Source organism: Antennarius striatus, chromosome 19 (assembly GCF_040054535.1).
Source record: "Antennarius striatus isolate MH-2024 chromosome 19, ASM4005453v1, whole genome shotgun sequence".
NCBI classification, from domain to species: domain Eukaryota; kingdom Metazoa; phylum Chordata; class Actinopteri; order Lophiiformes; family Antennariidae; genus Antennarius; species Antennarius striatus.
Window position 1 is genome coordinate 3,126,949 of NC_090794.1, and position 23,115 is coordinate 3,150,063.

At 44.8% G+C, this 23,115-nt stretch overlaps 4 protein-coding genes and 1 long non-coding RNA gene across 5 annotated transcripts; 2 read left to right on the top strand and 3 right to left on the bottom strand.

Moving 5' to 3' along the window:
• Nucleotides 1-1,505: 1,505 nt before the first annotated feature.
• On the top strand, nucleotides 1,506-13,739 carry pals1b (protein associated with LIN7 1, MAGUK p55 family member b). The gene is made up of 14 exons (XM_068341917.1): nucleotides 1,506-1,700; nucleotides 3,507-3,981; nucleotides 4,194-4,402; nucleotides 6,350-6,427; nucleotides 7,402-7,521; nucleotides 7,632-7,793; nucleotides 8,138-8,215; nucleotides 8,290-8,473; nucleotides 8,918-8,986; nucleotides 9,074-9,145; nucleotides 9,752-9,913; nucleotides 10,004-10,206; nucleotides 10,317-10,427; nucleotides 12,865-13,739. Exons 2-14 carry the CDS (start codon nucleotides 3,657-3,659, stop codon nucleotides 13,039-13,041), a joined length of 1,950 nt encoding a protein of 649 aa, XP_068198018.1. The 5' UTR covers nucleotides 1,506-1,700; nucleotides 3,507-3,656; the 3' UTR covers nucleotides 13,042-13,739.
• LOC137613073 (uncharacterized) lies at nucleotides 10,935-12,848 on the bottom strand. Its single transcript, XM_068341921.1, has 2 exons — nucleotides 11,989-12,848; nucleotides 10,935-11,551 (listed from the first exon to the last, which is right to left on the bottom strand). The coding sequence occupies exons 1-2, from the start codon at nucleotides 12,362-12,364 to the stop codon at nucleotides 11,262-11,264; spliced, it is 666 nt and encodes a 221-aa protein (XP_068198022.1). The 5' UTR covers nucleotides 12,365-12,848; the 3' UTR covers nucleotides 10,935-11,261.
• A 149-nt stretch (nucleotides 13,740-13,888) lies between the features above and the next one.
• Nucleotides 13,889-16,261, bottom strand: atp6v1d (ATPase H+ transporting V1 subunit D). The gene is made up of 9 exons (XM_068341920.1): nucleotides 16,035-16,261; nucleotides 15,540-15,657; nucleotides 15,364-15,443; nucleotides 15,214-15,281; nucleotides 15,092-15,136; nucleotides 14,914-15,017; nucleotides 14,738-14,804; nucleotides 14,577-14,655; nucleotides 13,889-14,476 (listed from the first exon to the last, which is right to left on the bottom strand). The coding sequence occupies exons 1-9, from the start codon at nucleotides 16,073-16,075 to the stop codon at nucleotides 14,332-14,334; spliced, it is 747 nt and encodes a 248-aa protein (XP_068198021.1). The 5' UTR covers nucleotides 16,076-16,261; the 3' UTR covers nucleotides 13,889-14,331.
• A 74-nt stretch (nucleotides 16,262-16,335) lies between these two features.
• Nucleotides 16,336-19,768, top strand: eif2s1b (eukaryotic translation initiation factor 2, subunit 1 alpha b). The gene is made up of 8 exons (XM_068341918.1): nucleotides 16,336-16,488; nucleotides 17,625-17,867; nucleotides 18,176-18,255; nucleotides 18,346-18,497; nucleotides 18,594-18,700; nucleotides 18,815-18,912; nucleotides 19,033-19,176; nucleotides 19,269-19,768. The coding sequence occupies exons 2-8, from the start codon at nucleotides 17,627-17,629 to the stop codon at nucleotides 19,392-19,394; spliced, it is 948 nt and encodes a 315-aa protein (XP_068198019.1). The 5' UTR covers nucleotides 16,336-16,488; nucleotides 17,625-17,626; the 3' UTR covers nucleotides 19,395-19,768.
• Nucleotides 19,769-21,272: 1,504 nt separating this feature from the next.
• On the bottom strand, nucleotides 21,273-23,115 carry LOC137613901 (uncharacterized). Its single transcript, XR_011039003.1, has 4 exons — nucleotides 22,850-23,115; nucleotides 22,197-22,351; nucleotides 21,562-21,641; nucleotides 21,273-21,498 (listed from the first exon to the last, which is right to left on the bottom strand). It is a non-coding gene; the product is annotated as an uncharacterized lncRNA (long non-coding RNA).

Genomic DNA, 23,115 nt, shown 5'->3' on the forward strand with positions numbered 1-23,115 from the left:
GTGTATAAGAAATGCATCTAAAATGCACATTTTCACAACAGAACTTTTATATTTGAGAGTTTAATTATCTCATGAAACCAAATTTATTTGAGCATTATTTGGAACAACAATTATACTTACACATTGTTATTAGAGTATAAGCAGTCTAATTATATCCTATAAAACAATATACCAGCAATCGAGTCCTTCATCCAACACTGGAGCTTAAATGAACGAAGAGTAGCTGCATTGGAATGAATTACAGCAAAGCAAATGGGGGGGTCTTACTGTGTCTCTTTCCAGGAAGGCGAGCATTTAAGAATCCAGAACTGGCAGAGAGAGTCTAATGAGGAAAAGAGGTTAAGCACAGAGGTGTCAGAAAGGATTAACTTAATATAAAATACAGCAGAAAAGCAGCAGCTCCAGGCTTTGGTGGAGATATTCCTGAGGCTGCGTGCTTTCAGACAGGCTCCGTTCTGCTCTGTGAGGTGAAATGACAGAAGATCCCATTAGCTGGCCATGATTAATAATGCTGTGACAAGAACTTGGTTTAAAGTCATCTCTGGGAGTGTGTGTGAAATGTGTAGAAGGTAAAGGGATCAGTTTGAAGTGGATTGTGGGGAAAATAATGGATAATTTTTCACACCCTCAGGTGCAGGAAATGTGTGTCATTTATTGGAAGATATACAGCGAATGAGTAACCAACCATTTTATCTCTGGGCTCCTCCTGAATTTGTAATTTTCGAAAAAAGATAATTCAACTTGTTGGGGCCCCGGGGATGAAAGAGTAGACAGCAGGGTGATTAGTAGGCTGGGATGGTCCGTTCTGTCGTATTGGTTATGAGGATAATGTGCACACTGTTGGCCAAATGGTTTACATTTTTTAATTTTGATTCTTGGCAGAGGAATTTGCTCTAATTAATGCTATTATCGTTTCAAAATTTAAAACCTGATAGTCCCCCAAAAAGTATAAAAGCATTCTTAAAACAAATTATTAATATGGACTTTTTAATGATCGTTTAAAGCATACTTTTTTTAATGAATATATACAGCAGTAGTGAATGAAGGACTCCATTTCTGGTTTATTATTTTATATGGTACAAACAGATGACTTTCCCTTCAAATAATTTGGGACAAAATAAAAACATTTTTTTGTCATGGTTGGATGTTTTATATGTACATGTGTGTTTGCTTTTGTTATATGAGTTTCAGTTCTCAAACAAGCATTTAAATAAATACCTGAAATTGTTTCTTAAATGTCGTTTGTTATTGTGAGATCAAGAAAACTCCAATGTAAGAAGATAATTACAGTGAGATTTGCGGGATTTTTTTTTGTACTTTAACAACAAGATGATTAATTGTTAATTGTTAAAATGTCAAGAGAACCTTTAAAATATTCCGAGTTAATCACATCCAGTGACTTACGGGTGGGGGATTTAGTCATTACGCGCCTAGCAGAAAGGGGGCGCTGTGGAGCCGCGGTGTTGCCTAGGAGACGGCTCACAACAGCAGGAGCAGTCCTGCAAGCGATGGCCACAAGTGTCCCGAGTGGTGCCTGGACAAAAGTCAGTCCCAGGTCTGTGAACGCGGTCCGGAGAAGAGCGTGAAAGTCTCCCTGGAACCTCGGACAGTCCGTGTGTGAATAAAACACACGTTTTTCGAGCGCTGGTTTAAAGGAATAACCTTTTTTTGGTTTAGATAAACAGTTCGGCGTTGAAGCGGTGAGTACACGGTTTCTAACGGGACAGCTACCTTTTAGCTACGCAGTTAGCGCTAGCACGCTAAGCTAAATCCTTGCTATTGTTGACGTTGCTACCAATTTTAACCAGCAAAATTTTTTTTTTTTTAAATCGGGAATGTGTTCATAAATGCAGATAATAAGTGCTTACGTTACACTGCTAAAGTTAAAGTTGTTAGAAATAATTACATCTCAGAAAACATGATTGATTTTTTTAAAAACAATTCCACCATCTTCCGGCTACTTTTTAAAATATACTTCACTTTAGCATTTCTTATAACGTGACGTGTATTAAATGTAATGCTAATTTTCCTTTTTTTTTATTCGAATGCACTCCTAAACACAACATCTTATGATGTATTTGTAGTTATTTCTAATGTGGATGACCAAAACGTTGTTATTTAGATAAGCTCTACCACACATTACAATCTTATTTTGAGTTAATTAATAAAAAATAAATAAAAATACATTTATGGAGCTCATGTTTATGTTCAGGTCTGTGCACTTCCGGTTCCTCCCTGCCGGTGCTGCCCGGCCGCTGATCCGGGGTCGGGCATGAGATCTGCGGCTTAATTAAGCCCACAGGAACAGATGGCCCGTTTGGCAACCTATGCTGTTTGTCAGCCACTCTAAATGCAGATAAATGCTGGAGTGGGGGGGGTAGACCTGTCAGATATAATTAACTGTGGGAATCCTGTAGATGAGCGGGGGGGGGGGGGGCTATGAAAATATGACACAAGACTCATGGGTGGGTTTCAGTGGGAATAAAGGTTGTTTTTTTTTAGGGTTTTGGAGGTTGAGGGTTTTCTTGATTTCATCCACTTTTTGCGTCCAGGAAGAACACTTTCCCTCCCCAGTCCTGGTCCTTCCTTCAGTTGTCCTCAAAATAAGTTTTTATCACAAGAAGTTTGACATTTGATTGCACATTCAGGGTGGTTTGGACATTTTTTTGTATTGGACGCTTCATCGGGACAGGATAATGTGGACAGGTGTACCCAAAGCAAATGGCTGGATGAGGCTGAGGCGAAGGGATTTCAGGTGACTGAGGACAGAAAGCTTTCCATGTAAGGGGATAGATTAGTGGTTTGATAGATGAGGTCGACTCTGATCTACTGTTAGGTTGCGGGGGTGGAAGAGTCACAGAAATAAGCCTGATGAAAGTATCCAGAACTTTAAGGCATTGATGAGTTGCATCATTCTGAGGCTGAATATATATATCACAGGAGTTACTCCGTTCATGACGCCGGATCAATCGACTCAACTTCCATGAGAGAGTTGATGCAAACAGAGGGTGTAATCCTGAAACTATGATGAGGATTTATTGATCCAGTGGAGCTGAATTCAGAGCTATAAAAGGAAAATATGAAAAATAATTATGCAATTATTTATGTGCTTCCTAAGGACTCATTATTGTGGTAGAACTTGGGTAGACAAGAGGTGTAATAGTTATAATTTTTCCAACAGTCATACAAATATTAAATTTTTTGGAGAATTAATTAACCCTCGAGTTACCCTCCTCCGCTTCCAGTATGATAAAACTAAGAGTGTGCTGCCAGCTGAGACTCTCCAAGCCTTCTCTGGTATGTTTAATATTGACAGGTGTGCTTTCAATTTGCTGTCAAGCTGTCACACCAGTGGCCAAACTTGTGCATATTTTATCGAGCAATGAAACCCTTCAAGCTGTTAATGTCTCCTTGAGAAAAAGATCCCTTTATGAATCTCTTCTAAATTGTGTCTTTCTTGGATCTTTTCAACAGTAGCTGACAGTTTTTCTCACCCTTCCTTTCAGGATGACGGCTCGCAGGAGAACATAAAGGACTACACCCTCAGCCAGTGCGCCATGGCATCTGAATTGCGCAGCGCCTCGTAACGCCTCCTAGCAGATTTTTGGAAAACGCTAGGGGGGGGTCAGTCCAAGCGACGCTCCGATGCGTGAGTGATGATTATGTCCCATCTCAACGGTTTTGTGCAAGAGGCCTCCGGTCAGCCCATGGGCCACAGGGAGCGGGCGGTGGACTGTCCGTGCGAGGAGAGCAGCTTGGTCAAATCCCCACACAACAGCGCCCACATGGAGAGGATCCAGCATTACCAGGAGGAGCTGAGGAGGAAGAGAGAGGACGAGAGCCGGGGGAGGCTGGACATCGACCCCAACGCCTCGCTGAGGCTCAAGAAGCTGTCGCAGAACCCCAAGGTGGGCATCGACAACCCCACCTTTGAGGAGAAGGAAAAGGACGCCAAAGAGGAGCCTCAGCATCACGTCGCTGGTGAGTGAAGACGAGTAGGACAGGAAATAGAGGGGCGGGAGGGGGAGAGAAGGTTGTAGATCTACAACCAACACTCTTTAAGTGACCCCCGTGATCCTACAAATGATTCCCACGTTCAGCTCGACATTGTTCCTGACTTCCATCGTTTAGCCGGGTTTTTTCTTCGTTTCCCCTCTGTCCAGTCCGCCTCACTGTCGCTTCCTCTTCCCCAGAACTGGAGGAGCTGCAGCAGGCCCTGAAGTGGGCTCGCTGCTGCCTGACCGACGCTCAGAGCCAACAGGACGTGGAGCTGGTGGTGCAGCTCCTCGCCAATGCGGACTTCAAGAACGCCTACAGCCTCTACACCGCCGTGTCCCAACAGAAGTCCAGAGTCAGCCCCAACTCGCCCCTCACCGTGCAGGCAGAGGATCTCTGCCAGGAGGTACGTAACCGGCGGGAGCTAGCCTCGCTATTAGCATCAATCCAGTGATTTTCATGTGGTTTATACAGCTGGATCTTCAAGGTGTAGAAATGTTGGTTGTTTTAATGTCGGCGCTTTCAAGAAACTGACTTGTACCCTTTCATTTTTGGACCATTCTTGCCAAGCCACAAAACCAAGTGTGTAACTCCAGCGTCCGTATGCACACAGGGGGAATTTTTGTGCATTAGGCGTGAAGCTTCTTAAAGTATTTTGGACCCACTTAGAGGCAAGCGCCTGTGTGAGAGAAGCATCCCAACAATCTCAATGAAGCGCGAAGAATCTTTGCTTCAGGTGCTGATTAATTCAACTCAGCCTCCCCCTCCAAACAAAACAGCTGCACCAATGTGAATTATTATGAAATGTAAATTGCCTGGTACTTAACAAGATGCTTGAAAACAAAAGGAAGGATTTGTTTTGCGCTGGACAGGTATGAAAATGGAGCGAGCTGGAAAGTAAAGGCAGGAGGGAGAAGATTTTTAATCGGGGATTCGGGGACAGGCTCCGCATTTGAGATGAACAAGAGGAAAACATGTAAATGAAACAATGAAACATGGTATTTAATAGTCTTTTTATTGTTCACCCATCACCGATTCCTCTTTGAAACGCAGCTCTGACTCCTGAGCTCCACTCCAGTGTAGAGAAAGGAAAGAAACCGTCTGATTCGAAGCCCGGCCCCCGTGAAAAGTCAAATTGCGATCGTGGGTTTTTCTGTGAATGAGGTCGACAACAATGACAGGCTACACCTACAATAGACGTTTCATTAGGATTACTGTCAGCGTTTGAGAGGTGGAACATGAATGAACACAATACGGGCGTCTTGGCGCCGTGTGATTTTTAGCTGATGGCTGAATCGCCGCCGCTTGATGGAACCGCTACGAGCCGGGCTGAGGTCACTCAGAGGGCAGTGAGCAGGACTCGCGTCTATCTTTAAGGCGGTAAAGAAAGCGTTATATACAGTGAGTCAGCCGTGTCAGCTTCACACAGCAAACGCTTTGAGCTCCGGCGTTTCTAAACGGAGCGGCGGCGGCCGTGGGACGCTCTGATTGGCTGTCGGGTCGGCTAATCTCCCAGCGGCCCCTGCTAGCAGCACAGCGCAGGAAGGAGGCCGGGATCTGGGCAGCCAGAAAAAGAAAGTCCAGCAGCTTAGAGCAGCGTGGGCCGAGGTAGAGCACCGGGGGGGGGGGGTGTCAGCTCTTTAGCGAGAGCTTTGATTAGTGTTGTGGTCGCACTAAAGCTCCAAACAGGAAGTGGAGACGTAAGGAGGAGTAACGGGACTTCTGTTGTCATGATTCAGTTGTCTCTCTCTCTCTCTCACACACACACACACACACACACACACACACACACACACACACACACACACACAAACACACGATTTTATGTGATCCACACTTTTGATTTTTTTGATTTTGTCCCACAACATTTTTACTTGACAGCGACCAGAAGTCATGACGTGTTTGTACGTATGCAAGTTAAACATCAGATTATTTGATTGTTTCAGCTCCCTGTGGAAGTCTTTTGCCTGTTTTTTAACGTATTAATCAAATCTCACTGAGTTCTGAGTTCTCAGATGTTCGTGTTGTAAAGGTTTTGCGTTAAGAACGCAGATTGTTCTGGCGGGCGTTCCAGGAAGCGTTGGTAGTGTTACAGTTACTGGGTTTGTTTCTGTGAAGACTCTGGTGCAGAATCCAAACAGAGCCGCCTCCCAGACGGCCAATCACAGCTTGACGTTGGCACCAATGTGGAATAACTTTTGGAGCGTCGGATAATTGGAGCGCGCCGACAGATTTAGATTCCAACAGAGTTTGACTTGGTTGTCATTTCTGGCTCAGCTTTGGGTAAATAAATAGTTTAGAGATGTTTGTGTTTCAACAGTTTATGTCACCACAGTTCTGTGTTTCTGTCCAGGTCCAGAAGATCCTCCAGTCCAGCCAGCAGAAGGAGGGTCTGGAGCTCAGGGCTCTGCTCACCAATCCTCATGTGCAGGTCAGCCCGGACCTCATATCGACCTTTGACCTGTAATATTATTACCAGCGAGCAACAAGCCGGCCAGGCCTGCATTACTTTAGTCATCTTCTAGAGGTCAAAGGTCAGATTATAAGAGGAGAAATGGGACTTACCTGCTTACAGGTTTAAAGGCAGCTGGAGGGTGGCTTCACTTCATCACCATATATGGTATCGTTCAAACACCTGAGGTGTTCAGAGGACACATTTTGTCAGTTTGAGCTCCGGTGGTTCCTCTGGAGATTTAAAAAAAAAGAAGGCCGAATTATCAGGCTGTCATCATCCGTTAGAGAGGCAGCAGGGTGAGAAGAAAGCTCAGGTAGAAGACTCCCCTGGGAGTTTATGGTTGAGGGTCCTGACAAGTGGGTGGGGGAGGGGGGGCACTAGAGGTCTGATGCTTGACCAGTCGTCCCATTTCCCTATTAGCCCCTCCAGTGAGCTGCGTCTCTGCAGCAGCAGGAGAACGACGACACGAGGCCAGGGTGGAACAGATTACGCTGGTTTCTGACATCACGCCCCCATACTGATAAGTCAGGTGTTTGTGTGGCAGGGGCACCCCCCCACCTCCATCCCCCCCACCTCTAGGCCAAATTTGCATCCCTTTGACGGCTTTCCAGAGCTGAGATGAAGCCAAAGCCGTTGGATGACAGTTCCAGAAACACAAAAGTTAAGACAAATTGTTCGTATGCCAAAGCCCCCCCCCAGCTCTGGAATGGGGAGGCTAATTTGGACTGACGGTTATTAATTGTGGGGTGCTGAGCGCTTGTCTCATTAAACCAAATGAAGGAGCAATCGTTCCTGGCTCCGAGTCGGGTTTTCTGACCGGCGGTATTGTTGTTGTTTGCTCTCTTCTTCTTCTTCTTCTTCTTCTTCTTCTTTGTCTTCATCACTTTTAATGTCTTTCATTATTTTGTTTGTGTGTGTTGCATTGGAAAAATGTGTGTTTTACGACGCAGGCGCTGATGCAGGCTCATGACAGCGTGGCGGCGCAGGAAATGGCCGAGGAGAACGTGACCCAGTACCTGGGAGAGACGGTGAAACTGGTGCGGCTGGAGAAGGCTCGCGACACTCCGCTGGTGAGCGGCGACCGGTTGGCTTTACGGACCACTTGAGAATGCCGTTAACCGACACGTGTGTGTGTGTGTGTGTGTGTGTGTGTGTGTGTGTGTGTGTGTTCACCTGTCAGGGCGCCACAGTGCGTAACGACATGGAGAGCGTGGTGGTGAGTCGCGTGGTGAAAGGCGGGGCGGCGGAGAGCAGCGGGCTCCTGAGCGAAGGAGACGAGATCCTGGAGATCAACGGGATTTCCATCCGTGGGAAACACATCAATGAAGTCCACGACCTGCTGGTGAGGCCCGGCGGCGAAACGTCACCTGATCGCACAACCGCTTCCTGTTACAAGTCCCTCCAAATCCAGTCTGAATCTGTGGACTTAAAATACATTCATCCATCATGAAGCGTCCTTTGCTGTCGGGACAGAGTAACCAACATTAAAGCTGACTTTATTTATATCTTGTCTTTTTATGATTCTTTTTCCGGAGCCAGGTTTGCAAAAATAGTTCTTCTTAAAATATATCATCCGTAAAAAATGTCCAGCAATGAAACGCTGCTAAATGTTTCATGCGGTTTCCGGGTAAATAAAGATGTGACGCCTGTCATGTTTAATTCATCGAATTCTCTCTATTCCAACAGCAACAGATGCACGGCACCCTGACGTTCCTCCTCATCCCCAGCACTCAGATCAAACCGGCGCCGCACAGACAGACGGTGGTAAGTCCCCGCGTGAGACTTCCTGTCTGGATGTACGCCACGCCCTCCCTGACGATGTAACTTCCTGTCCTCAGATGCACATGCGGGCTTACTTTGACTACAACCCCTCCGACGACCCCTTCCTGCCCTGTCGGGAGCTGGGCCTGTCCTTCCAGAAGGGGGACATCCTCCACGTCATCAGCCAGGAGGACCCCAGCTGGTGGCAGGCCTACAGGGACGGGGACGAGGACAACCAGCCGCTGGCCGGACTCGTTCCAGGTCGGGATCGGACCCCAGTGTTTAAGATCTTTATCCAAATCCATTCTGACTTCCATCACTCAGCAGGAAGGAACGCAGGCAGAGGAAAGTGTCATTCAGGAAAGTGAATAAACACCCCCCACCTGGCACGACTATCCTGGCAGCAAACACCGCCCATCTGGCACGACAAGCAGATTAAAACAAACACCTAAGAATTATTTGTGATTACACTCTGACCCCCGTCTGTTGTGGCTGTAAGAAAATGAGGTTAAGTACTGGAATTGGAAAGCAAGTCATCTTCTATGGTGTTCCTCGGTTTCTCCTGGAAGTCCAACCCCATGGTGGAACATCAGAAATGGACATTTTTCAATTTATATGCACATTTGAAGTGGAAATGCACCAGATGGGTCACATGTTTAGGTTGCTGGTAATCTATCTGTTCCCCTGTGCTTTGCTCTTTTTCAGGGAAAAGTTTCCAGCAACAGAGAGAAACCATGAGGAAATCTATTACGGACAGGAGTCGAGAGCACCAAGGTGAGCGTCACATCTTACCTGCAGGTTTAAACATTTTGCATCCACTCTGGTCGTGGTCTGTAATTTTTGGACGTGTCGTTCCTCCAGGGAAGCTTTGGTATGCGAAGAAGGGCAAGAAACAACGGAAGAAGAGCACGTCGAACGTGAGCAAAAGCACCGGTGAGCCTGTTTCTGTCTCTTCAGAAAGCTTAGACTTTTTTTTTTTTTTTTTTTTGAAAATCGTGTTGCATGCGTGAAAACGTGCTCGCCGTTCCTCAACACGCGCTAAGAAGCTCCGGTTGTCGCTTCTCATTTACTGTCTGTCCTTGGCCGCCTTCCAGGCGTCCACGCATCGGTGGAATTAACTCCACACGTTAGCCGAGGTCGACACGTCTCGTCACTCCCGCAGACGCTTTTGTCCCGACTTGACGTGTCGCAGTCAGATTAGATCCGCTTTCGCAGACAGGATCAGCGGAGGCGTCAACAGGTGCCCAGCAGGTGCCTAAATAGCTTGAAGGCTTGGCACACACACACACACACACACACACGTGTGTGTGTGTGTGTGTGTGTGTGCTCAGACATACACACACACATGTGGATCAATGTGTGGAGAGCAGACAGATGTTATGTTTAGCTAAGGCGTGCTGTCTGCACAGTGTGGAGCGTTATTCAGCTCCATCATGGAGGTCAAAGGTCATGGTTAGCTGCAGAGCCGAGATTTTTACATGTCGGTGAGAGATGCTTTTAATTAACCCCTCCCCCGTGCGTGTGTGTGTGTGTCTTCAGATTACGATGACATCCTGACCTATGAGGAGATGTCGCTTTATCACCAGCCGGCCAGCCGGAAGCGGCCCATCGCTCTGATTGGCCCGACGAACAGCGGCCACGACGAGCTGCGGCGGAGGCTCCTGTCCATCGATCCGGAGAAGTTTGCCGTCGCCGTTCCACGTAAGTCCCAACATGCTGTTGTCACGTGTGTCTGTTATCCCCGTTTAAATCACGTGACACGGAACACAACCAGTTTTTCCACGTCACCAGACACGACCAGGAACTCCAGGATACACGAGCGCAACGGGCGCGAGTACCATTTCGTGAGCCGGGCCGCCTTTGAAACGGACGTAGCGAGCGGGAAGTTCATCGAGTTTGGGGAATATGAGAAGAACCTGTATGGAACCAGCACGGACTCGGTTCGACACGTGGTCAACTCGGGACGCATCTGTCTGCTGTGCCTCCACACCAGGGTAGGAGCGGCGTTCCCTGAACAACACAGGAATTCATTAATTTTTAAAAATGTAATTAAAAATTAATTAAAGATAATTAAAAGTTCCACATCCTTCCGGTTCTTATTCAGTCGCTGCAGGTGTTGAGGTCCTCCAACCTCAAGCCCTTCGTCATCTTCGTCGCTCCCCCTTCGCAGGAACGACTGCGCACCCTGCTGGCCTCAGAGGGGAAGACACCCAAGGTGCCCACTGATTCAAGTTCACACACACACATTTGTTTGATTCTTAAATCCAAAGCGACTTTAACTCATTGACTGCCAGACACATTCAGAGCGGACAGCTCCCCAGTGCCAGAGATTTTGAGCATTTTCACTGAATTTTGAAGGCCCACCAAATATTCATTTTTTAGGCTACATAAGCATTCCACATATCACCCGAAACTTTAGACTGTCTTCTTTCATCAGAAAAAAAAAGTTTGTTTCTAGCATCTATGTGTGTTTAGTTATTGCCCGTAGAACACAGGGTGGTTTCAGCAAAAACGGCTGATTTTGACCAGAAAACAGAGATAATGACGTTTTACTGCACAGAAGCAAATTCAAGCAAAACTCCAACATCAAACTGCTGAAAATACTTTTACTTATTGAAACAATGAAAACAACATTAGAAAAATATTTTTTGATGAACAAATGATTTTATAACAGTTTTGAAAATTAGACAACATAAAGTACATTCATTTCACTCTCAACTGTCAGAACCATTTACAGGTGAGTGTGTGTGGGTGTAATCAATGATATTTATTTTGCGTGTGATACGCAGTGAAGCATTCTCCTGCATGCAGGGGAATACGACAGGCCTTGCACCACATCCTGGTCTCACTCCTCCCACCCCTTCTAACACACACCCGACATTTCCTTGAGGGATGTGCCTTCTTTGTGGTGGCCCTCAAACGTTCCAGCTTGTGCCTGGACATCAGGCCATCGAGTCTGCCTTCTGGGTCTCTGTTTCTGACTGACCTGGTTTGCAGCACGTCTTCGACCTCCCTCTCCTCGCCCTCCTCATGTGACACGTACCCCTTTTCAGTGTGGCAGAGCTTCAGGATGGGCCTGTATAAACTGCCGTGCATATAGGTTGTTCTGAGAGGCAATGTGACCCAGCAGCTCGTCAGTCAGAAACAGCTCCATGAAGTCAACCGGCTGGTCTGAATCCAGGTCTGCAGCCGCATTCTGGGGACCAGGGGTTGCCACGAATGGGAACTTAGTGGGTTTCCAGCCATCATGACCCCAAACACCTTCATCCACCTCCAGTGATTGGCGTCTCCTCGCACCTCTCCCTCTTGCAGATGCACGTCCTCTACTCGTTTTAGGGACTGTAAAATATAGAAATATACAATTTTACACTATATATATATGCATGCTTGAAATAAGTAGGATATCATTTTACACAACATATATATATATATATTATATACACACATGCCTGAAATATGTACCATTCTACAAAACATACACACACACATATTATACATATATACACACACATGCCTGAAATATGTACTATTCTACAAAACATACACACACACACACACACACACATATTATACATGTATACACACACATGCCTGAAATATGTACTATTCTACAAAACATACACACACACATATTATACATATATACACACACATGCCTGAAATAAGTACCATTCTACACAAAAGAGTAATACATTCATGGATGGGGAACAACTTATGGGAGACGGAGGGCCGACGCGTGTTTTTTACATCATGCAACAAAGTAGCAAAATAGTTACCTTTGCTCCTCAGATCCTCCGTGGGCTCCCACGGGTCTGGGGAGGACTCCCTGCTGCTTTCCGACGGAATCCAGTCAGATGACGAGTCCGGGTCCGGTTCAGAGTCAGAACCGTCGCCGGACAGACGCAGCGGAGAACCCTCCGCAGCGGCGCTCCCGTGTGGGACGCCGCCGAACTGCGGGGGGGCCCCGCTACAACCCGCCACGCTTTCCTCGCCTCCGATCCGGTCTTCAACCTCCTTGGGTGCATCTCCTGCACCCCGATCCTTACCGCTGTCGCTCATTTCCCCAGCTGCTACACTGCCAGACAAGCTCTGTGCCAGTGTGAGCTGCTTGAACCTGCCTCCTCCACATGCTTTCGCCTTGCGCTTCGCCATTTTTCTCTCCACTACTGCCCCAACACCGACGCTTCTTTGTCGTTTTATCTGGTGATCTGGGGTGTCAAACACTGCCCCCGACCGGAATAAATGGAATACAAGGCTGAAAATCACACAGAATGTGCGAAACGCTTTGATCTAACGTTCCCTATAAAAAACGCCTAAGACGAAATATGACGTCTTTGGCACTCAACGTTTGGATTCTATAAGACGAAATATGACGTCTTTGGCACTCTGTGAGTTAAAAACAACGTAAAAACACACAACGTAAAGATGTAAAAAAACAACCCAACCATGAAAGAGCATCATTTTAAAAGGAAGTTTCAGTTTTTCTGAGTCGTCCGACACAAACGATCCGTCTTTATTCAAACGAGAACAGTTGTCTTTTTTCTGTTCCTGTTAGAAAAACCAGAACTACCCCTTTAATAATTCCTATTACTGACTTAAGATAATCAAACCTGCTGATCGGAACCTTCATTGACCTTGTTTTCTGTGCACAGCCTGAAGAGCTAAAGACGGTTATCGAGAAGGCCCGAGAGATGGAGCAGAACTTCGGCCACTTCTTCGACGCGACCATCGTGAACGTGGATCCGGACCAGGCTTTCCACGAGCTGCTCAGACTGATAAACAAGCTGGACACCGAGCCTCAGTGGGTGCCCACGTCATGGCTGTGTTAGAGGTCACTGGGGGGGCTCACACCGCAGGGAGCCTCTGGGAGGAAGGAGGTAGAACAGGAGAACCGACATCGCCGCTGGATTCTCACTTGCACATTCTGCTCCTTCGTTGAGGTGATCTTCACCGGGTGTTGCAGGGATGGACTCAAGCTTTACCTTTCTTTTTAGTCAGTGTGTGTGTGTGTGTGTGTGTGTGCGTGCGTCCTTGTGGGTGGTTCTTTTTCCTTGTTTCATTTTATGCAGTCTTTTATCAAACCAATAGAAATACTTCAATCCCATTCTTCTTAGTAATTTATAAATGTAAATATATATTTTCTAGAGAAAAGGTTATTCTATTGCTACGTCTTTGTGTTTGTTTCATGCGTGTACGTATACGGTACACACACATGAAACGTCTTCTTGATCAGGCGAGTACCGAACAAAAAATGAGAAGCGGGATGTGTCCTGCATGGTTTTTGAATCAGTCTTCACCAGAGTCAGTATTATTTAATCCAGTCTCATCCACAACAAAACCGACTTCAAACCTCATGCTTCAGCTCTAGTTTTTATCGTCACCATCAGTATTTCATGTTGGGTTTTTTTACAGTACCATAAAGAACATATCCTGTATCGTCCCCATCAAATAGCGCTGCTTCTTTCTGGGGTTCTCATTGAATCTGAAGCACAATTGTTGAAACGTGTTAATAAAATCTGACATTTGTGAACCTCCTAAAATGTATTGATTTCATCCTGAGCTTCAAAAATTGATGACACAATGCAAATTATCCCAATTATCCCATCTTTTTTCGGTGCACTGAGTTGAAACGCTTTTAAATCAGCATTAATCTTAGTAAAAAATCCAGGCAACAGATGGATATAGCGAAATTTATTACGATCAAGTGTAGTTCTTTTGTCGACTTGCACACAAAGTTTTACATCAGGGTTTATTTACGGGCTTCGATGGTAACGAGGTAACATCGTGAGGGTATCTGACTCACAAGTCTCGCTGAAGTCTACGATCACCTTAAGCTTTACAGCATGCAATGACTCTAAATGTGAGGAATACTGAAATATCTACAAGTCGATCCTCACATGGAATGTGAACCACGTGTAGACATACAGTGACACAACACTTTGGCTCTGAGGTGACAGATCTTCAAACACACAGCACCTTCCTGCACTGAAACAACAGAACAAATCACAAACAAGTACGCAGAAAACTGTCATCACTTGCAAGAGAGGATATAGACATGGCCTGAGAGGCACAGAATAAATAGGGTGAAGGGTGGAGTAGCGAATGTCCGCCGGAGGGTTTCACTCGAACAGTAGATCTTCGTCAGTCTCCTCTGTCAGCATGTTGGCCGGCTCCGCAATCGGACCCAGTTTAGCCAGGCGGGCAGCGATCTCCTTTTCCGTCCTTTCCCTGAGTTGCTTCTTCTTCTCTTGGATCTTCTTCAACCTGCCAGAGGAGGAGATACTTAAAATTTTACAATGAATCTAAAAAGGTAAAGAATATTTCAAGCAACAGCTAGAGTTCTTTGTAAATAAAAAAGGAGGACCTGTAGAACTCCTCTCGTTCTCTCTCGTCCAGTTCTGTCACAATGTAGGTCAGGGTGCGATCAATCCGGGGGATAATCACTGCAGCAGCGGATAAAAATTGGTATTATAAAGCTTAGGAAAACAACAAAATCAACAATTCTGTCAAAAGGTATGAATTTACCATGCTCAATGGCATTCACACGGCGGTTGGTAATCTTAATGGCTTCATCCAGAGTGACAAATGATGTCTAAAGATAGAAAGAGGACGATTACTTTAAAATAAAATAATATTCAGAATGAACCGCTTTTTGGAATCTGTTCTTTTAACCTGAGTATGTTCATAACAGCGCCCCCTACCTGTAAGGAGGCCAACTCCACCAGCAGCTCCACAGCTCTGGCGTAGTTCCTCTTCAACCTGGAGAGCTGCTCTCCTCCTCTGGCCAGACCAGTCAGCTCATAACCTGGAAGACATCACTGGGGTGAGAACCGGCCAATCAGAAGCTGCAAAGGCTCATTATGTATATGCATGACTTACTGTCCCCGCCTTCTTGGTAGTGCTCAAAAACAGGAAGGGTGACACCTTAAAGAAAATGAAATATAAGAAATTGTCTTCTGAGTTATGATGTAAATCCTAGGCAGGATTTTTTTGCTGCTCACCGGCCACGTTGTCTTTCTTGGCTCTAACCTTTACTTGGGCTTTGTTGACATTCTGGATAACAGTTGTGCTGTGGATGGAATTTCCACGTGTGAGAGACAGTTGTGTGTGTGTGTGTCCCGAACGCATCACGTGATCTGCCCGAGTCTTACCTGAAGTCTCCAGCTGTGAATTTGGCTTCTGCCAATGAGAAAGCAGCTTCTCTCATCACCTCTCCCATCTTTGTCTTAGTCTACGGAAAGCGATAAGGAGGTAACGCGCATCAGTAAAAAAATAATAATAAAAGGACACGGACCAATGCATTAGTTATTGATTAGTTTCAACTGACTTCGATAATTTTGCGGAGGATCTGACGGAAGCGCATTGAAAGAGCATCAGCTTTTTTCTTCAGGAGGTTCCGGCCGGTTTGAGCTCCTTTCAGCCGAGCCTTCATGATGGTCTGAGCCCTGGGAGCCAAACACACAAGCGATTCAAACACACACAGCTAACAGCTAACCGTCTTATTTTCAAATTATTATTAAAACGTTTTTTAATCATATGCAAATAAATCATCAGGTTTATCCAACAAACTTCATTTTTAGGAGGTTTTTTTTGGCCACAATGTCAGACTGCCAGCTCATATTAGAGACATCACATGACAAGCAGATAACTCTTCCTCTTTTACACAGTAACCCGGTCCTGATATAACTACACGTTCATTATAAGAATTTTCCAAAGATAATAACAGGAAATTATCAACATGAGGAGTGGAAAGCCTAAACATCTCCACAGCTGTCTCACAAGCTAAATCCGTTAGCAACCAGCTAGCAAAGAGGCTTCTTACATTCTAGAGGGGAATATGTCGATCCTTTCCTTTCCAGACATCTTGTCGTTTTTCCGTGGATATTAACGATCTTCTGTTCAATTCCGTTTCCAACAGTTACTACCGAAGTGTTAGTTCTTACTCTATTCAATTAACATATGTTCGCTGTACGCAAAACCGTTCTTTTTTCGTGCAGAACGACGTGCACAGACAGGTAAAGCTAACGTTCGTGATCGTCCTCCGTCGCTGATCAGCTGTCCTCGGGTCATGTGACTGCTGAAGACGTTCTGCGCATGCGTGAGTCGAAGAGCCTGTGACGATCCTTTTCCGGGTCGAGATATTAGCGCACCCATGATTGTGAGCTAACGGGCCCGAGTACATCTTTAGATTAAGCCCTTAAGTGAATATAATTAGACGTTTAAATTTATCCAAACGAGAAATATCCATCGCGCCTTTTCCTAAACATATGAAACAGGTGAGTTTTAATGTTACAACAGAGGTTTTCAAGGGATTGACGAAGACACGGGGCAGCTAACTAGTTAGCTACATTACTGCTACCGCTACTTCATGCGCCGCATGTGAGTCAGAAACCGGTTGTTAGCAAGGAAGCTAACAGACTTTGATCCAAAAATTAATCCTTGTCTCGTTGTATTTGCTTTTTCTGGTAATCGACATTAAAGAGTTGCAGTAATTTCTTATTTTGTTGACGGCAGTTGTCGCTTCTAAGACGAAACGGATCAGCGGTTGTCGTTCGTGTTCGTTGCGTCATCCATTCAAAGCTAAAATGTGAAATAATAACGAGCAACAACTGCGAACTTACTCCCTGGGGTTATATCTAGAACGAATCTCCCTAAAGCTCCTGAATCAACCGCAAGAAACGTGAATAAAAAGTTTCATTTAAAATGGTTCGCTTTGTTTACTTAATATTGGGAGTAATGCGAGAATTTGCTCACACAATTTATATCTTTGATATATTGCAGAAACGTCTATCAATACAGTATAAGTCACCAACATCTGCTTAAATTTCATGCAATAGAATTAATTAATGTAGAGCTTGTTGTCAAGCTTTGTTATCCTGCTGCTATTGTACCCTTTAATTTGAACTGGGGATGTTGGAGTCATTTTATGTTATTTGACAGTCTCAGGGACACGTGTTTTATTTATGAGCAGTTAAAAATGAGCAAATATATCTGCATGTCTTAGTGAAAAGCAGCTGTTTGGTCTGTTTTGCGATTTGAGGCTTGTGGATCAGTGATTCCCAACTTTTCTGGCTCTTTACGGGACATCTTGGCAAAAAGACTAATCCGGGTATATTTTACTACAGATTATAGACCTAATGTATGTAATGACCAGTGAACCTCTAAATTATTTCAAAATGATTTTGTTTTAATCTGGTGAAGTTAGGTTACATTTGGCCTTCCTACATATAGAAAACTCTACACATATGGTCAGTCACACAGGCTGACCATATGTGTAGAGTTTAGCTTACTTGAAAAGCAGTAGGCTAAACTACTGCTTTTAAAGTTGAATAATTTCATGACATTTTTAGAAATCAAACTCGATATTAGAAGCACTTCAGATATTCTTATCTTTGCGTCTCTTTTATCACAGCAATGCCGGGGCTCAGCTGTCGGTTCTACCAGCACCGGTTCCCAGAGGTGGAGGATGTCGTGATGGTGAACGTGAGGTCCATCGCTGAGATGGGCGCCTACGTCAGCCTTTTGGAGTACAACAACATTGAGGGCATGATCCTCCTCAGCGAGCTGTCGCGTCGGCGTATCCGTTCTATCAACAAGCTCATCCGCATAGGCCGCAATGAGTGTGTGGTGGTCATTCGAGTAGACAAAGAGAAAGGTGAGTATAGGCCAGAGGATGCTTCTTCCTCTGTGTCTAAATCTTCTTTATCTGTATCTAAAACTTCTTTATCTGTGTCTGAAACTTCATGTCGTAGTGAACTGTATTGTCAAATGTACCATATATGCACGACAGACAGCACAGATGAAATTACAGTCTTCTCAGACCCTGTGTCTAAAGCTTCTTTATCTGTGTCTAAAATGTCTTTCTATGTCTAAAACTTCTGTATTTGTGTCTAAGGCTTCTGTTCAGATTATGTCCTGAGAAAACAAGAATCATGTCCTGTCTTCGTTCTGCTTTGACTTTAGGTTACATTGATTTATCAAAAAGAAGAGTTTCACCAGAGGAGGCCATCAAGTGTGAAGATAAATTCACCAAATCTAAGACTGTAAGTCAGGTTGTGGCTAAAGGCTTTCATGTTGTGCAGCACGTGATCATTGTTAGATAGATGTTGACATTGTGGTGGTTGTGTTTGCAGGTTTACAGTATCCTGCGACATGTGGCTGAAGTGCTGGACTACAGTAAGGATGAGCAGCTAGAGAGCTTGTACCAGCGCACCGCCTGGGTCTTTGACGAGAAGTACAAGCGGCCGGGATACGGTGCTTACGACGTTTTCAAACAGGCCGTATCGTAAGTCATGGTTTTGAGCCGTCAGACACAAATGTAAGCTAGCAAATGATGATTTAGGTGGTCGAATCAAGTGTGAAATATGTTCGTCTCCTCCAGAGATCCTGCCATTCTGGACAGTCTGGACCTAACAGAGGAGGAACGCAGCATCTTGATCGATAACATCAACAGACGACTCACTCCTCAGGCCGTCAAAATCAGAGCAGGTAACGAGCTGCTGCTGATTTAGTTTTCTGATTCCACTGCATTAAAAACACTTTGTTTGACGTGTGATCCAAGTGTGACCTTTAACCTCCTGCTGCTCTTTTCCTCACCTGCAGACATCGAGGTGGCGTGCTACGGGTATGAGGGCATCGACGCGGTGAAGGAGGCCCTCAGGGCCGGCCTGAGCTGCTCCACAGAGGCGATGCCCATCAAGGTAGCTGCAGCAATATTGTGTCTTCAGTCCCGGACCTCCAGTTAGACCAGAGTTACTCGTTTCTGTTTTACACTTTTATATATCAAACGAATAAAACCAAGATGTTTCCATTCTTCCCAGATTAACCTGATTGCTCCCCCTCGCTACGTGATGACAACGACCACTCTGGAGCGCACGGAGGGCTTGTCTGTTCTCAACCAGGCCATGACTGCCATCAAGGAGAGGATTGAGGAGAAGAGGGGCGTCTTTAACATCCAGATGGAGGTGAGGGGCCGCATTTTCTTCTAATATCAGCCTTTACAGCTCTCTCATTTGTTGCTTTGGCACAAATAACGAAACCCCAACTGTCTCTTCAGCCAAAGGTGGTGACGGACACAGACGAGACGGAGCTGGCCCGGCAGCTGGAGAGGCTAGAGCGGGAGAACGCCGAGGTGGACGGAGATGACGACGACGAAGAGATGGAGGCCAAAGCGGAGGATTAGAGACCCTGATGAAGGCCGATGGGGGGGGGGGGGGACAGAGGAAAGGTAGACTGACCCGCTGTCAGTCCCACACATGAAAGCTTCCATGTTATCTACATTAACCGGCATCAGTGGTTCGTTTCCAAACATCCCAGTTCGAGGAGATGTCTTCTTACCCACAAGAGGAAAGTTGAAACACAAATTAAACATCTGTGTAGTTTCTATTTTTATGCCAACCAATCCTGAACGGTAATTTTCAATCAGTGGCCTTCACCTGACTCTCGCCAGTGTTCCCAGTGTTTGTGTGTGGCTCACTGGGTGTGATCATTTCTCTGCTTCAAGTTTCCATCTGCGAAATCTTTTCTCAAGCTTCAATAAAAAGACCTGGAAGTTTTCATCTCAGTGCTACTTTGTCGGCTGTTAGAACATCCAGCACAGGGAGGATTTAATTATTAAATGTGGAGAATGATGTGAAGCAGGATCCACAAATTAACTTTCTGCAAGGGTTATTGAATTTTAAAATGTATATTCACAGAATCTTGGGAATCAGGATAAATTGTTATCTTGAGAAATTACTCAGAAAATTAGTTCAGTACCTTTTCCAAAGATTCATTGATTGGTTCGTTTGAAATTCCTTTTGCATTGTCCTGTTAAGTAAAATTATATTAATATGAATTATTGGCATCGTGTTGCGTCTGATATCAAATGAAAATAAAGCATTTGTAGTTCCTCACTTTGGCCACAAGAGGGTGTCAAGCATTTACCATCAAGAGCCTTCTGAATATTTTATCAGCAATAGAGTTTAACATGTCTTGCTATTTGAAATGAATACAATCGTAAAACTTACCGAAATGCTAACTAGAATTAGCCCCCTCTCCCTTCTCGTTAGAGTTTCCTAAAGGTAAAGTAGATGATTGTTCGTCTGGGTTTGGACACGAAGACTGAGTAAAACAAAAATGTGTAATACGGCCGCTGACCACAGGAGGGCAGTGTCACCAATATGTGTTTATTGTCCGGTTGTCGCTCAAAATCAGGGCTTTGAACCAGAATTTTTTGCCAATCGGTTCGTTCCGAACAGAAACGGAATTATAACGTTTCCGGTTTTGTGTTCCACCCATAAACTGACGTTCCTGAACCGGTTAGAACAAAAAAATAAAGTTCCTTGTAAACATAAATATGTAGGTGCCGTATTTTGCGCACCATTAGACGCGCTTAAAAGCCTTAAAATTTCTCAAATCTAAAAATGTTTTTGTGACTTTAGTCAGCGCTGCGCCAGCTCGGCCATTGTCCACCGACAAAGGACGTATTACGTCACTACGTACGCCGGCAGCGATGGACCAATCAGAGAACACGACGCGATGCTACGTCCGGCACACCTCCGGTAGGTACCGGCATAGAGGATATACCGGTACTGAACCGCAGGTATGCCGTTAACCACATTTGATTGGCTAAAGACCCCCGACAATGACGTCAGCGAAGAGACACGCTTTACGACGCAACATGTAACCTCCACCCGCTGGACTGTAAAGCCGGCATCATGACCGGACAGACACCCGGAAACCAGACGGTCAGCGGTGGAGAAACTACCGAGACACTCGATGGGGGTTTCAAAGGATTTATCACAGATTTATCAATAAATTTAAAAAAAACAATTTAAAGAATAATGTCGGTGTATTTTTTGAAATTTAAATACATAGTACAACACAGTTCAACCGGTCACCTTATTGCGTCCGATAGCAGCCATGCACCGAAAAATAAAGCCGTTTTAAACTCCGTAATCTAGACTGCGTCTCTTTATACAATGACCAGAATGGTGCGCAAAATACGGTAAAATAAGGACTTTTAAATTGGCGACTAAAGCAATCAGTTTATAGACTAGAGACTATAATTACAGATATATCCCTACCCTACAGTAAACAGTACCACAGCACTACACCTCTGCTTTATGACAGTTGTATCATGTAGTTAAGGCTTATGCCTCCTACTTAGACACTACATGACATAAGACAAGAATAACTTCCACCATGTCATTTATTGCTGAACAACAGATCTTCATTGTGCTTCTCCCATGGCTCAGTATTACTACACAGCGCTGGCAGTAGAGGACACACTGCTCTGAAAATGACTGCAGCCGATGAGTTAATGTCTAAATCATACATTTTAAAGATTGACATAATGCAGTGTTTACCTGTTATGATTAAATGGTGACCAGGAGACCTCCCTTTTCCTAACTGCTGCTGATAGCCGACACTTCTCTCTGCTCTCATCCTGCCTCCAGTGAATGACAGGAAGTGAAACATGAGGTCAAATATTTTTTTAAATAACGGGAAAAAAAAAAACAACAACCCGGTATTAACCGGTTTACAATTATTTTCTGTTCCGATTCTGTTCTGGAACATTAAAAAAAATATAAAGTTTTCGGTTTCGTTCCTGCCAAAATACCAAACGTTTCCGGTTTTCGATTTATGAACCGGTTCAAAGCCCTGCTGAAAATATGAAGGAACGAGCAGGAAATATATTTGATTTAATTTCACGGGAAAAGTACGAATAAAAAATGGTGACGAGTTTTTAATGTTTTAACATCATTTTTGAACGACTGTTACCGTCCAAATAAAGACGTACAAGGAGTTTTGAGTGAGATTCAAAAAGTTTCAAAATCTGTTAGTTTCTTGTATAAAAGTGTTAAAGCTGTGAGTTAAATCTGGTGAAAACCAAGAAGAAGGTTCAACTTTTCCAAATAAAGCTGAAGTACAGTCAAATAAGTGCAGGTGGTAAAAGGTTTTGGCGTGGAGTCCAGGTAACCGGACCAATTACCGGGCAGACCTCAGCGGGGAGGGCGTGGCCAAGAGTCCAGCCATTCACCAATCATCGTAGCAAACCTCAGGAGGGGGCGTGGACGGGAGTCCAGTAATGCACCAATCACAGCCCAGCAACCGAGCACAGTGTAGCGGAAGTGTAGTCCGGGAGAAAGACGACAGCTGAGAAGGAAAACCCGTGATATTACGCAGAGGAGCGGCTTCGTGGCAGCAAAGTAGTAACTGGTTTCTGCCGTGTTCTGGAGTACACGTGTTCTGGAGTACACAAGTACACTTCTGTGTACACGCCTACTGTACACAGAAGGAACTGTCTGAAACAGCTCCATTCAGAATCGGAGGGACGAGGGGGGCATCTGAGCATCCAAAACATTTGTCAGACATTTGCGTCAAGGTAGACAGCTAAACAAACTCCCCAATTAAATATCCGGATGAATCTTTAAAATAATCCAACATTCAAAATTCTCAATTTGGCTCCGTGAATACCGTCACGGAAATTTGGTCATTAATCCTCTAGGAGCCCCCATTTATGTTAGGACCCGTCTAGAGGAAAGGGAAGCAACATCAAATTACCCAAGCAGATTAGAGGGTAAAGTGTTTTATTAAACATTCTGAATTTTAGAATTGGTGAACAGAGATAAATAATAAAGAGGATGAACGAACCAAAACGGAGAACCGACTGGAGGAAGACGCAGGGCGCGTTCATGGAGAGACGCTGACTTCCTGGTTGGAATGGCGACCGAGCTGCCATCGGGTCTGGGTCCATTTCATGTTTTTAATTCATGCGTTCATTTCTACACACTTTTATTTCTGTTTGCTTGCACGCTTGCTTCCGACGTAGATGAAATTGTAAACTCTTTTAATAACCACTAATCATTATTAACAAGGATTCCAACAATGCACCAATCATCAGCCAGACTTCAACAGGG

Bases quoted from the DNA above. Each gene is read 5' to 3' on its own strand.
- atp6v1d (XM_068341920.1), bottom strand. From the start codon at position 16,075: ATGTCTGGAAAGGAAAGGATCGACATATTCCCCTCTAGAAT. The intron at 15,658-16,034 runs GTAAGAAGCCTC...TTTGGCTCCCAG, and splicing joins GACATATTCCCCTCTAGAAT to GGCTCAGACCATCATGAAGG. The intron at 15,137-15,213 runs GTGAGCAGCAAA...ATTTTCTTTAAG, and splicing joins CAAGAAAGACAACGTGGCCG to GTGTCACCCTTCCTGTTTTT.
- pals1b (XM_068341917.1), top strand. From the start codon at position 3,657: ATGATTATGTCCCATCTCAACGGTTTTGTGCAAGAGGCCTCCGGTCAG. The intron at 3,982-4,193 runs GTGAGTGAAGAC...CCTCTTCCCCAG, and splicing joins GCCTCAGCATCACGTCGCTG to AACTGGAGGAGCTGCAGCAG. The intron at 6,428-7,401 runs GTCAGCCCGGAC...TTTACGACGCAG, and splicing joins TCACCAATCCTCATGTGCAG to GCGCTGATGCAGGCTCATGA.
- eif2s1b (XM_068341918.1), top strand. From the start codon at position 17,627: ATGCCGGGGCTCAGCTGTCGGTTCTACCAGCACCGGTTCCCAGAGGTG. The intron at 18,913-19,032 runs GTAGCTGCAGCA...CATTCTTCCCAG, and splicing joins CAGAGGCGATGCCCATCAAG to ATTAACCTGATTGCTCCCCC. The intron at 19,177-19,268 runs GTGAGGGGCCGC...CTGTCTCTTCAG, and splicing joins TCTTTAACATCCAGATGGAG to CCAAAGGTGGTGACGGACAC.
- LOC137613073 (XM_068341921.1), bottom strand. From the start codon at position 12,364: ATGGCGAAGCGCAAGGCGAAAGCATGTGGAGGAGGCAGGTTCAAGCAG. The intron at 11,552-11,988 runs GTAACTATTTTG...TATATTTTACAG, and splicing joins GGAGGATCTGAGGAGCAAAG to TCCCTAAAACGAGTAGAGGA.